General features: G+C 41.3%; 2 protein-coding genes across 3 annotated transcripts in view; one reads left to right on the top strand and one right to left on the bottom strand.

Moving 5' to 3' along the window:
* Positions 1-4,011, top strand: part of ntn1a (netrin 1a) — an 87,653-nt gene extending 83,642 nt beyond the window's left edge. For both annotated transcript variants that reach the window (XM_080722192.1, XM_080722191.1), the window contains one exon: positions 1,209-4,011. In XM_080722192.1, the coding sequence (XP_080578318.1) occupies positions 1,209-1,537 (329 nt within the window). In that variant the 3' untranslated portion in view covers positions 1,538-4,011. The remainder of the gene's footprint in view (positions 1-1,208) is intronic.
* Positions 4,012-7,880: 3,869 nt separating this feature from the next.
* stx8 (syntaxin 8) overlaps positions 7,881-14,916 on the bottom strand; it is a 67,916-nt gene continuing 60,880 nt past the window's right edge. The window contains exon 8 of the mRNA XM_080722193.1: positions 7,881-8,317. Coding sequence (XP_080578319.1) covers positions 8,253-8,317 — 65 coding nt within the window. The 3' untranslated portion in view covers positions 7,881-8,252. The remainder of the gene's footprint in view (positions 8,318-14,916) is intronic.

Here is a 14,916-nt window from a genome sequence, read left to right as displayed (position 1 = left end):
TTGCCCATGTATGAACTAGAGGCTAATGGAACACTAAAGCTAGTGATTATTCCATTTGTGGAGGCCATTGGAAGACTCTGGGCTAAAAGGTTTTCAAGTGAGTTGGTCAGTTCACACAGAGCAGAGAGCGGGTCAGAGCTGGATGATCTGGGCTGTATAAATTGTCCCATGAATAATGTATTATCTTGACATAATAGTTAAGCTGAAGCACCGACGTGGCATTTGAGGAATGTAAGGTCCTACAAACCTTTTTCTTTTTGCCCAAAGTGGCTTAACTGTGCTTGCTGTGAAAGATACAATTATCATAATATTCACACTCCTTGGTACAAAAGAATGTCAAATGTATTTGATCTATTTCAAGTTACATTTGGACACAGAGAATAGATGCTAAAAGCGGTAATGCAATGGAAACTAAGCTGTAAAAATGTTACAGCTTAATGCACATTTAATGTGCATTTCCAAAATATAACTTTTCATATTATGAAAAGTTGAATGGAGATGAATGGTTTAAAGCAGTGGTTCTCAAAGTTGGGTCTGGGCCCCAGCAAAAAATTGTTAATATAGTAGGGGGATCTCTGGCCCCTCTGCAGAATATTTTCAGATGGGTTATCACAGGTGGCAGGAAGGAGTGAACCACAGGACTGGACACAAACCTTGTGTGCCAACAGGACAGGAAGGGACAGTCCCTTAAGTCATCTCTGGGGCACAGACATTGGAAAGGCTCGAAAAGAGGACATTTCATAACAATAATACGCTTTAATCTCTCTTTTAAATTCATTATTTGACATAATCGCAATTATTTTGTCATAATCGTCATAATCGTTTACAGGTTGAAAAATGTTCATATATTTTCAAACATTTCAAAAATAGTGGAAATAGCACATCTACAAGCTCACGAGTCGCGATGTGACGCGTTGTGAGCTTGTAGATCGGCTATTTCCACTATCAATGTTGTTTTTTAAGTATAAAGTTGTCAAATATGCAAGTAACTTTTTTGTTTATTTATGTTATGTGTCATATCTGCCATGTGCAACTTCAAAGCCTACAAGCCAAACAGAAATGTAATTGTCAACAACAAAAACACAATTAAATCCTTAATCGCTATTATTTGAGTGACAATTGTCATGTAAAATGTCATCGTGACAGCCTTAGTTGCAGTCCTAATAACCATAACCCCCCCACCCCCTATTCCCTTTCTACATCCACAGCTGTCCAGGTGCACATCCTGAAGGCCGACAAGGCCGGCGAGTGGTGGAAGTTCACCGTCAACATCATCTCCGTCTACAAGCAGGGCGAGAGCCGCATTCGCCGCGGGGACCAGTTCCTGTGGGTCCGCGCCAAGGACGTGGCCTGCAAGTGTCCCAAGATCAAGCCCGGGAAGAAGTACCTGCTGCTCGGGAACGACGAGGACTCCCCCGGGCAGAGTGGAGTGGTGGCAGACAAAGGCAGCCTGGTAATCCAGTGGAGGGACACATGGGCCCGCAGGCTCCGGAAGTTCCAGCAACGCGAGAAGAAAGGCAAGTGCAAGAAGCCGTAAGGCAGTGAGGAGAGAGAGAGAGAACGCGGGAAGGAGGGAGGACATCAGAGAAGAAGAAAAAAAGGAACACATACTGTAAGAGAAGAGGAGTGGGTCATAGCAAAAACGTGAAAGAAAGAATATGGACAGAAAAGAGACTGTATGTCGCTGCTTTTTCGTGTAGAAGCATGAAGAGAACTATTTAGGAAGATATTTTTTTTCGTGAACTTTTTGTTGAAGGAGCTCACCTTGCAGATTTGGTTTCACAGGTTATTTTCCTTTGAGATTAGCTCTAGTGGATTTGCCGACTTTGCACCTCTTACCAGTATATATATATATAAAGTGGTTTGTGTTCATCTTTTTAATATCTCAATATGAATCGAATATATTTTATGCTCCGATTGAATGAATATTCTCTGCAGGTACAAAAGAAATGATACAGATGAAGCCACTGAATGACCACTGCAATTTAACTTTCTGAGCATATCTGAGCTTATTTTTTCCAATCAAAAACCCTCACTTCTCATAATACGGTAGAATTCTTCTTCCATCAACAATATACAACAGATGTGCATACTCCATTTAATATTAAAAAAAAAAGTGCCATAAAATAATATTATTTCCAAGTGTCACAAATTGCACATTCCCTTTTTTTAACAAATAATAATAAGCCTGTGCAGTATATCTAGGTCCGTCTTTGGGAAGAATCACATCCTAAAGTTTTGGGTCAGGGTGGACATTTTTGGTAATCGCACAAAGGATTAAAATGGCATTGACTCATCAATATCAACTTACCTTTCCCCCCGATTTGTCTTTACATCTTATTGAATTAATTCTTTAATTTCTTATCTTTTTATATACATTATTGTACAGATCACCCTGCATGCCAATGCCTCCTAAACAAAGCTGCAATGTTCGATTCACTATAGATGCTGCTGAAAATAGTATATTTTTATTATTTTGCTGGGTTTTCTTTAAGATGACAAATTGCTTTGTCAGCAACTGCAATAACTTGTCATGACAATGGTGAATTCAATTCACGATACAATTACAAAAACTAAGATCACTTCCTGAATCAAACAAACAACTCACAAAATGCATCACTTCATTTCAGTTAGAAATTAGAATACATAAATTACAGTATATTGCTAAATGACTCTTATCATTTCACATTTTTATACTTGATCATACATTTTTTAAGTCATTTATTCAACCACAAATATTACGAGGCCAAAATAATCTGAGCTGGAAAAGAACTACAGTACCTGAGACCGTAGATCGACTACAACATACAGGATAAAACGTTGGAAGTTGAATGAGGACAGAAGACATTTTGTACTTATATCTTCTAACTTGAAGACCAACAATATACTGTACACATTTCTGTGATTTGTCTCTTAGAAAAGGTATTCTCTCACCCTGCATTAACAGAATGATAACATGGTGTAAATGTTGCCCTCTATGATCTGTTAGTATGTAATCTTTTGTAAGAAAACACCAATTAAAAATGATTAGAATGTAAAATATATTTGTAATTGATCTATACCTTCTTCTAATGTACTAAAATGGGTTTGGCTACGGACCACTACATCTGCATAGGCAGTTTTATTTTTTAGAGAAGAGGATTTTAGATAAGATAACAGTTAACATCTATGTATTATTTTAGGAAGCAAGAACCAGTAGTAAAGAAAAGAGAGAGAATTTGCTTACCAAACGAGGCAACAGAAATAATCTTAAGCTGAAACAAAGATAGAAAAAAAAGAATCAATTCTCTTTTCGTTCTCCGTAAACTAGCCTGTCGAGCTTCCAAGAATAATGTTAACTAAGGTCACTGAACAGACCACACTAAACCTTTAGAGCAGAGTTCCCCAATAGGCGGCCCACGGGGGGCTACTGTCTGGCCCCCACCAACCCCAGTAATAATGGTGGTATAAGAGCACTAGAGCAGCAACAACACTAGTATATCGCCGTTGTCGGGTGGAAACCTCGTATCTCCAAATTTGTATGTTCTTTCGCAAAGTAAAGCCCTGCTTCATCATACAAGGCCGTCGCACAAAAGTAGTGAAAACAGCAGATCTACAAGCACACACCGCCTCGCGGTGCTTGTAGATCTGCAGGTTTTCACTAGTTTAAATCATTTTTAAAATGACAAATGCAAAACAAACGGTTTTGGACATACAAGATTTTCACCCGACAACGATGATATCTGAACTGTCGCTGGAACGCCACCGTCGCCCCCTGCAATGTTGTGGCCCTCGGCTTGGTACCCTGGACATAATTCGGCCCTTGGGGAAAACTAATTGGGGAACCCTGCTTTAGAGGTTAGTATACCTAGTCTTGGGGTGGTAGAGAACAGCTACGCCACGCCAGCCATGGTATATTAGACCTCATTGTGCACACAATGCATGGTTGTACTTTTCACTGAAGGGCAGGGGCGTCACACCAAGTTCTGGGCCCTGGGTACAAGGATTCACTGTGGGCCCCCCATGAATGTTAACTATTGAAAAACAGCAGATATACAAGCTCACAGCGCGGCACCGAGTGCCGCGCTGTGAGCTTGTAGATCTGCTATTTTTGAAAAATCGTGAAAATGTGTGCCAAGAAACCTATGTTTCCATGTCAGTGATGCTCAAACTTTTTCATGTGAAGGACCCCCCCCCATCTCAAAATATTTAGTTCCAGGGACCCCCCAGAAGCAACATTTTTGTTACAAATGTTCACTAAAAAAATACATATATTCAAAGATTTGCGCACATTTTCACGACTTTTCAAAAATAGCAGATCTACAAGCTCGCAGCGCGGCACTCGGTGCCGCGCTGTGAGCTTGTATATCTGCTATTTTTCATTAGCTTAAGTTACTAGGGCCCCTCCACCTTGGGCCCTAGTAACTCAGTCCAACTTTCCTACCCCTTGTGACGCCCCTGCTGAAGGGCACTCACTGTATGAGCACTCAACAGCTGCTGTGCCCTATTGAGACGTCACATTCATTCTCTGCACTATGCTTGGCTGAAGTTCAAAATACATTTCACTTTTTTTCCCCCTGAATGATCGAACCTCCCCAATGGTAAATCTTTACCAATGGTAAAGATTTATAAATGCCTCAGCGTATTACAAACCTGAATCAGCATTTTTTTATTATTTTTTATTGCAGCAGTAGAAGCCGGTTTTGAGAGAAGTTGTTAGGCAATGGAGTGGAAATCAGTGGGGCTTAAAACTAAGGCCTTTATAAAAAAAAAAAGAGAAATCCAACTCGGAAAACAGCAATTTCACAACAAATATTTTCACAACACTGTTTAATGTATAGATGATTAATGTATGACCTAGATATGACTTTTTACAGACATTGTTTTTTGGCCCCATTGAGAGTAACTGTCCACTTTCTCAAAAACCTGTTCAAAGTTCTTTTTGGATGCACTGAAATGACTTCTAGTTCACGCCAACTCAAAAAGGTTTCTAATTAAACACAAGTTAATCTGGGTTTCATTGCACGCTACTGTTTCTTTTTGAGGATTTATATTTATGATTATAAGCATCTGTGGCCAATAAATAAGTCAAAAAAATAGAAACGGCAGTACCACAACAGCAGCTGTCTCTCGCAAAGACTAAATACATACAGCAGATGATATTCACATATTCATACACAGTATATTTACATGTTAATGTTCATTGCTATAGATTAGAACATTGATTCTCAAAGAGGGGTCCTTGGGGAGGTTCCACAGGCTCCCCAGCTAAATTGGTTAATAGCATCATGATCATTTTAACCTTTTATACTTTGGCTATTCAAAAATAGCAGATTTACAACTTCGTGCCGCGCTGTAATCTTGTAGATCTGCTATTTTTCAAAAACCTTGAACATTAGTTAAAATCTCTGAATACGAAAGCGACGTTTTTTTTTTTTACGCAAATCTTCTCTTCTGGGGGTCCCTGGCACAACATATTTTCAGATGGGGGTCTGCGGCAAAATATATATCAATTTGAGGGTCCTTGACATGAAAAAGTTTGAGAACCACTGCTACAGTATAGAACAGGGGTCTTCAACAGGGGGTCCGGGACCCCTAGGGGGTCCTCAGAGTCACTACAGGGGGTCCTCCAAATCTTTGTGTGATAGAAACTTGAACCCTAGCAGTGTCCATATTCGGAGGACTTTAGCCAAAAATATTTTTGGCAAAGAGGTTTTGTAGAGGGGAAAAAGAGCAGACCAAGTACAGAGTGAAAGGTGAAATTTATTATGTATTGATGGTTCAAGTTGTTAAATATCTGAAAACTCAAATTGACATAAATCCAAAAAACACTGATGATTGTGCTGTCAAACGATGAAACTATTATGGAATCTATGAACAGGTTGTGGGTGTCCCTGCTTCATCTCTCTCTCAACTAAGGGGTCCCTGGCCTGAAAACGTTGAAGACCCCTGGTATAGAACACTGCATTACACATCAATGTTTCAGTTTTGGCACAAAATGTACTCACATCTCATCACATGCTCGTCTCTCTCTGTAAACCCACGGTGTACATTTTAGATCTTGCTTCCAGAGCGACGGTTTGACAACGTTCCTCCTGCTCAGAGGCTATCGACAGACCTGTCAAAGTGTTACTTTGTGTTCATACTATGAATTGTAAATGTTTAGCTATCACAATTGCAGCCTTTTCTTTTTTTTTGCAATGTTGTTTTACGATGCGTACTAATATATTATGGTTATTATATTATGAATATATTTAATGACACGAGACATTGTGGATTTTATTATCTGTTATTATTGTCTTTTTTTGTTGTTGTTCTTTTTACTTGTTTGTGGTTGTTTAGATGGTTGTCATAAAAGAAGGAAATAATAACTACTGAACACACCAACCTGGTAGAACTAAATTCTCATTTTCAGTTGAAATAAACTCTTTGTTACAATGAAAAAAAAAAATGTTTTTGCTTGCTTGGAATCGTTACTTGATGTATTCTCTCAGGGCCCCATCTTTCGCGGCTGTCTAAAACGTTTTATCATTTTGAAAAACATTTTAAAATAGTAAAATAGCCGTGTCTACGTCGTGATGTTGTGAACTTGTAGATCGTCTATTTTTGAACAATTTTTTTATGTTCAGAAACTAATGGCTGATTCAGAGACAGACACAAGCACAAACACTTACTATCACCAGTCTCATATATGAGTTAGTACTTTTTTTTTTTTTACAGGGGTCCTTCACATGAAAAGGTTTGAGAACCACTGACATAGTAGTCACTCAAGAACAGACTAACTGTGCTGTTAACTGTTAAGTGAAAAGGACCCTTTCTTTGACGATGGCTCGCCAGATTGCTGACATAGAAACATAGGTTTTTCAAAAAACCTTAGAAGGATTCAAAAGACACACATCGGGTCAAAATTCAAATTGGCATGATAAAAAAAAAAATAGCAGATCTACAAGCTCGCAGTTGTATATCTGCTATTTTTCAGTAGTTAAATCATAAAATAATGATACACCATAATGTGTACCTGTTCTGAATGGGTTTTTAACGTACAACATTACACAATCTCAGAGAAAGAAATAATGATGTACAGTAGTCCTCACAAGGCATTGAGACCAGTGTGGTGACACACTGTACTTGTCACAGGAGGACACTGACAGTAACAGCTGAATATTTATGTCACAAAACACCTCAATCCCCAGGAGCGTGTAGAGAGGACAAACGCAGACAGCCAGGAGTCCAAGTGCTGTTAACGGCTATTTATTATAAAAGTACAACACATCCATTAGGCTGAATTGATTTACAAGGAAGGAAAACAGCCGTGTTAGCGACGCGACCATGTTTGTTTTGGCGGAGTGTTATTTTATAAACATTATAAAATCCCCAAGACAAATGATAACATTATGGCAGCTACAGTAATGTGAGGGTAAATGTGTGTGCGAGCGTTGTAAAGCTAGTGGAATTACAGTACGTCAAGAGTCTCAGACTAGACCACGGACAGAGTTATGACTTGTGGGAGGTCCTACTGTTAAGTCAACACTAGATCTAGGCAAAAACATATTCCAAAATGATCCCAAATCTTTAAATAGTAAAACCACTTGAGGTGTGTGATTGATTTATGGAGTCAGACATTGGACAACTTTAAAAGTGGACATATAATTTGCAGGATAGGTTAAATCGAGCGGTACACTGTTTTTAAACAAAGAAAAAACTCCCCTAAGGAGATGCTATTGTAGGGTCAGCACTGCCCACTACCCAGCCAACACCTTATTAAAAACATAGCTGTGCTGTCACTGGTTCCTTAAAAAACTCAACTTCATTCCCCTTTGCCTCATGAGGCTAAGGGGAATGAAGTTGAGTTTTTTAGGATTTTTTTACACATCAGCAATCAATCCTGAAGCTAGTGACAATTCTCTCTGGCCAAGCGTAGTCGGCAGTATTTACACGCCACCTTTTGGTATCACCTCAGCTCGCTTGGAACCCTGACTGACGCGATACCAAAAACGTACCAGGTACTTTTTGAACAAGAGTCGAGTCAGAAGCTAGCAGTGGAAAGGCGCCATTAGAGACCTTTGTTTTTCAGTGGAGAGCAACGGCAAGAGAACAAGAGGTGAGATGATTCAAAGAGTTTGTGAGTAGCAGAAATAAAGTCCCTGTGCTGCAGGTGTGAAGGTTTGAATCCAGTGTTCTGCCCCGTAGGTTCTCTCTGGCATAGCGGTGCTCAACCCACAGAGCTCCAGTACAGCTCCAGTATCAATTTTGCTCACCGTCTTTTCAGCTGGCTACACAGGCCACACAGCAATCACCACAATGGCTATTAGCAACAGCACAATCACCACCAGCATCCCTGTAGAAGGAATTAGACAGACAACGAAACATAACATTAATGAATCAATGTATTAGATAGATAGATAGATAGATAGATACCTTTATTATCCCAAGGGGGGAAATCAGTCGCCCAGAGGCAGCACAGCAGTTTAAGGATAACAAAGTAACAGAGAAGTATGAAACATTTAAAAAAATGAAAATAAAGTACTGTTGTGTAGTCAAAAATAGCAAGGCACGAGAAGAATATATGCATAAAGTGTCAAACTGTCACAATAAAAGAAGAATATATACATAAAAGTGTCAAACAAACAGTCACAATAAAAGAAGAATAAAACGCAAAACCTCCTATCTGCAAATTTCATGATTTTTGGATTTCACTTGAAATGAGGACAACAGGCTATGCTGCACATGGTCAGTCTGTCTGCAAGATTGTTGTGCCCCTCATTTTGCCAAAAATGTCATGTGACTAGAAATAGTAGACAGGTTTTGATGTTGAACACACATTTTCGTATTCATTTTCCCAACAAAGTGAATTTTTCAGATAGGAGGTTTTGCGCTTTGGCCATTGATATACATAAAGTGTCAAAAAACGTCATAAAAAAGCTCATAAGTGTTCACGTCACAAAATAGCAATACTTAAAGCACAACTTAACAATGCAGTGCCAAACAAAAGTGTTCATATGCTAGTCAGTGCTACACAGGTATTCACCGCCATGTCAAACACAGCAATAGTACTCAATACTACCAACACAACCCAATACTGCAGGGAAATTCATTCATTAGCATTGCACAATACAAATGGACATACATTTATAAAAATAAAAATAAAGTAAAATTATTACCATCATAATAGAAAACGTATGTAGATTTTTTTTTTACTTTCACCCAAACTAAAGTATTCATCATCCCAACATGGCAGATTCCACACACAGCAGAAGGCAGAGAACGTGACTGCAGGAGGTAAGGAGCTGATACAGATCGCTGCTCATTTCCCAAGCCCTTGATCAAGTTCTGGGCCCATAGTGCTTTATACCCCCGCTCACATCACATTTCCATTCTCTACCCCTGATGACTTAACCCATTTAGAACGGGTACACATTTTGTCTATCATTATTTTATGCTTTAACTATTGAAAAATAGCAGATATACAAGCTCACAGCGCGACACCGAGTGCCGTGCAGCGAGCTTGTAGATCTGCTATTTTGTGTGCAAATCTTTGAATATATGTTTTTTCAAAGGGAACGTTTGTAACTCAAATTTTGCTTCTGGGTGGTCCCTGGAACTAAATATTTTGAGATGGGGGTCCGTGGCCAAATAAATATAATTTTGGGGGTCCTTCAAATGAAAAGGTTTGAGAACCACTGACATAGTAGTCTCTCAAGAGCAGACTAACTGAGCTCCATTTAAGTGAAAAGGACCTTTTCTTTGACGATGGCTGGCCAGATAGCTGACATAGAAACATAGGTTTTACAAAAAACCTTAGAAGGATTCAAAAGACACTTATAGAATCGGGTCAAAATTCAAATTTTCACGATTTCTCAAAAATAGCAGATCTACAAGCTCACAGCGCGGCACTCGGTGCCGCGCTGTGAGCTTGTATATCTGCTATTTTTCAATAGTTAAAGCATAAAATAATGATACACAATATAGTGCACCCGTTCTGAATGGGTTAATGCAAGTTACATGCACTTGACAGCCACGCAAACCTTATTGACATAGATCGCACACTGCGATATGGCATGTGTTTCTGATTCTGCCCGGGGAGGATAATCATTGTTTTTCACCGACGCTATGGGAGCGGAGAGAACAGTACAAAGGCACGCTCACACTTCATCACAACCTCTTTACCCTGGGGGGAACTGAAAATATTATACACTTTATTAGCCCCACCCCACCCCCCCACCGCTCCTACCTACCCCCTCTATCTTTACCCCCTAAGAATCTGGGTTTAATCCACCGCAGATGGATTTGTCATATTTTGCAAGGGGAAGAAAAGAAAAAAAGAAAATGTATAAAAGGTCTGCTAGGAATTTTATGATCTCGGTTTACAACTTTTACAATTTCAACGTATTGTACAGAGTTTCAAGGGAACTGTTGGCCACGACGATAATCTCTGGAGTCGTAGGTTACGGCTCGGTTATTTCAAATTCTGTCAGTCTTCTAACCCCACGGTGATGTGGGAGCAGGGACATGCTGGGCCCCTGATTCAGCCCGGGAAAAAGAGTTGGAGAGGCCCTCATTGCACGCTATAGAGAGAGATCTCTCTCTATAGCGCTGCTGCTACTCAAAGATTTGTCATTTCAGATCATGACAAGTGACAAACCAGTGGGCCAATTACTGTACATGAGTTATATTTTGTTGTTGTCGGGTGGAAACCTTGTACTGTATGTCCAAAACCGTTTGTTTTGTATTTATCATTTAAGAAAATGATTTAAACTAGTGAAAACAGCCCATCTACAAGCACACAACGTTGTGTGCTTGTAGATCGGCTGTTTTCACTACTTTTGTGCGACGGCCTTGTATGATGAAGCAGGGCTTTACTTTGCGAAAAAAATTACAAATTTGAAACTTGCAGATACAAGGTTTCTGCCCGACAGTGACGATTTACTTTGTTGGCCGCCCAGCCCCCAAAATGGAACGAAGGCAGACATTTTATTTTTTTCCTAATAGCCGGCCTGGACCGGCCGGGAATGAACCGTCAGTTCGGGAGTTGTCCCGCTTTTCCCAATGGCCAGCACGTCCCTGTCTGGGAGGAACCACCGATGGCGGGCGGTGAGGTGGGGAGGGGAGGGGAGGCGGGCTGGATCATAAACGTGCATCATAAACATCAAATGCATCCGAGATGTGGAATTCCTCCCTTCCGTACAGTACAGTACAGTACAGTACAGTACAGTACAGTACATACCCAAGGCCCACCCAGTGGCCTGTGCTGTTCCACAAACCACGCCACACGCTATCAAGACATGGAAAACTTTCTTTCAGCCCCCCCCCAACCTCCCCAACCTCCCATGACTCTGGAATGAAGATTTCAAACAACTGCATCTCCGACGAGACTGAAGTCGCCTTCGCTAACTCAAACTGGTATCTACCCCCCCCCCCCCCCCCTTCTCTCTCTCACTTTGGGTTTACATTGCTCTCATTCTTTGGCTCTCTCTCTCTCTCTCCTCTGGCGTTCCCGTTTCGTGGCGTAATTGGTCCGCCATTCCGTCGGCAGACAGACGAGCGGGGCGAGATATAAGCCATGCTGAACTAATTGCTTAGTGGTGGGGGTGGGGGGGGGTGGTAGGGCCTTATGAAATGTAATGCTGATGCTGGGTCCCACTGCCAGGGAGATGGGGAGATGGCTGTAGAGGATCCAGATGTCTGAGTACCTCGTTAACTCCTTGTGCCACGACGTCTGCAGCTGTCTCCTTTGTCTCTCTTTTCGTTTTTTGTTTTGTTGGGGGGTGACAGCTATGTGCCTCGGACGGTGATGGGATGGGATGGGATTTTAAGGTTGATTTTGGGAAGTGGAACATGAATGAATGGGAAGTTGGGATGGGATGGGACGATAAGCGATATCGTTTATCGGGATAAAAAAAAACACTCGCGATAATCGTATCGTGGAGATTCAATTTAGCGTGATATCGCCCTCCGTCATGCAGTGGGATCAATTCACTTTTTATTTGCCGAGCTGCATATCCGGTAACACTTAAACCCTCTACAATTGGTAAAAGGTAATAATATACTTGATACAGTCTTTTTTCACTCTCTATCAAATGTCTTTGCCAAAAAATAGCCGATCTACAAGCTCACAATGCGTCACGTTTGTGACGCGTTGTGAGCTTGTAGATCTGCTATTTTTTGGCAAATGTTCCGCCACCAGGATAGTGGATTTTGATCATCGTGATAATATCGTAAATCGGGATTTCTTTTGTCACAATAATCGTGATATGAAATTGTCAAATCGTCCCATTCCTAACGGGAAGAGAATGTGAAGTCACAGAGGCTGAATGGAAGGCGAAGGACGCAGAACGAGTCGGTTGATGTTGATGTGGAAAGCGAGCAGCGGTGGGGAGTTATCAGCGGTTCAGGCTGAACGTCGTCCCCAGGCTCTTGATCGCTTGCACATGTGAGCCTAATATAAACGTCAAGAAGAAACATTCCCTCCAGCAGCCCCTCTTGATGGCTCTTTAAACACCTCACGCTAAAGCAAATATACACAACACTCACACACACACACACAAACCCGTGGAAATTAAGTACGCTGGGGGTGTTAAAGATGTCCAAGCAACTCGGAGCGGACAATCCATTAGATTAGATTAGATTTGTCATCACAGATCGTAGTGAGAACGGTTCCATATCTGTCGGCAAATTAATCCGCCGGCGAAATGTCAGCAACACAAAGAGATAGGGGCTGGGCCATTTCACCCACACGTGTGCGCGCGCACACGCGCACACACACACACACACACACACACACACACACACACACACACACACACACACACACACACACACACACACACACACACACACACACACACACACACACACACACACACACACACACACACACACACACACACACACACACACACACACACACACACACACCTATCTGATCCCAAGACTGGACAGATCCACACACCCTGAATGTCACATGAACAGCCAGTCATAGAAGCACATGAGAGACCCCCACTCTGACCCCAGCCTGCCCTTCTCTTTGGACTAGGGATGGGACGATGTGAAAATTTCATATCACGATTATTGTGACAAAAGAAATCGTGATTTACGATATTATCGCTATAATCAAAATCCATTATCCTGGGCGGAACATTTGCCAAAAAAATAGCAGATCTACAACGCGTCGCAACACGACGCGTTGTAAGCTTGTAGATCGGTTATTTTTTGGCAAAGACATTTGATAGAGAGTGAAAAAAAAGACTATGTCAAGTAAGTATATTATATAGTACCTTTTACCTTTTACAGTATGGAGCTCGGCAAATAAAAGGTGAATTGATCCCAGTGCAAGAGGACACTATCACGGTAAATTAAATCTCCATGATACGATTAGCGTGAGTGTTTTTTATCACGATAAACGATAATATCGCGTATCGTCCCATCTCTACTTTGGACCATCACTATCCAGCTAAAGTAACTAAATAAGCTACTTCTGACCCCTCAGAAGACTAATGACAATGATGGCGTTTGCTCGCCAAACAGACGAGGGGCTCTGCTGTGTCATTGACGCTGAGAAAGGTTCAGCGGTGTCATTGGCCAGACTTACTTGACCACCCAGGAAGCTTGAGACGGGCAGAGTTCACAGTCCTCCCCATCTGAGCATTTCCCTGACACATCAGTAAGATGAATGACAGAGAAAAGGACTAATTGGTGTGGGTCGTATAGGCGCACTAGGCGGGCCGAGGGTGGGATTTTGGGTGCCTGCAGACACCCTCCCATTCCCCCCTGTCGTGCCCCCTCCCTGCTCATGGTTCATGGACCTTTCCCGGATCACAAAAGGCTTGGGTGACCTCAGTGGGAAGGGAAGATGGCGCAGGTTTTATGTTAAGTGAGTTGGCGCGGCGGACCCGGCGGTCACCATTTCACAACGCTGAACAGGCAGGGGTTTTCAAAGTGGTTGACGGGGCACCCTGGGGTGCCGCGAGATCATTTGATAACATGATCACTAAATTATTGTCACTGCCGGGCAGAAACCTTGTATCTCCAAGTTTCAAATGTGTACGTCTTTTGGTAAAGCAAAGCCCTGCTTCATCATATAAGACTGTCGCACAAAACTAGAGAAAACAGCCGATCTACAAGCACACAACGCCTTGCATTTTCACTAGTTTAGTACATTTTATAGATGATAAATACAAAACGAACGGTTTTGGACATACAAGGTGTCCACCTGACAACGACGATATTCTATAAATATAAGGTGCTGGGAGTGAAAATTATAATGGGGTGCCTCGGATTAAAAAGAAAATATTTATGGGGTGCCCTGAGACAAAAAAGTTTGAAAACCCCTGCTTTAAGGTATGAACAGAGTTACTGTACGCCTGCCAGGTTATACTTGTGTAATGAATGCATACAATGTAGGCCAGATACTGTAGTTTATGTGAAGTTATCGTTGGACGATGTTATCAATAGTTTATATAACGTGTGTACATGCCAAAGTGCCACTGTAAATATGAGGTACTCTATTTTGTAGGTGTGACAAACCTTGAGCTTCAGGGATCTGATATGCTGTTATAATAAAAAAAATCACAAAATAAAATAAAAGGTGTGTCATGCTGCAATTGTACCGTATGCCGTGACTACAATATGTTTTGCATTGGACCGCTGCTCTGTAGGCAAACCAGTAAAACAAAGGTTTAAAATGTTTGGATCCCTTTGTGTGTGCTTCATCTAATTACACAGTTAACTTAGAATTAGAAACACACAAATCGGAAAGATCAATTGTGCGATCAATCACGAGTACACAACTGAGCACGCCTAGGAAAGACAAAGTGACTTAAACCATCATTCACACGGGATGAAAAGGCCTTTAAAAGAAGAAAGCCCTTTCCAAAGAGCAAAGATTTGCATTTCCACCATGACACAATTTCTTTCTTGCTTAGCCTTCATCAGTGGTTC

The sequence above is a fragment of the Nannobrachium achirus genome, assembly GCF_963921795.1.
Source record: "Nannobrachium achirus genome assembly, chromosome: 3".
In the NCBI taxonomy this organism is placed as follows: Eukaryota; Metazoa; Chordata; class Actinopteri; order Myctophiformes; family Myctophidae; genus Nannobrachium; species Nannobrachium achirus.
Note: the sequence above shows the minus strand (reverse complement) of the source record. Positions and strands in the feature narration are given on the sequence as shown.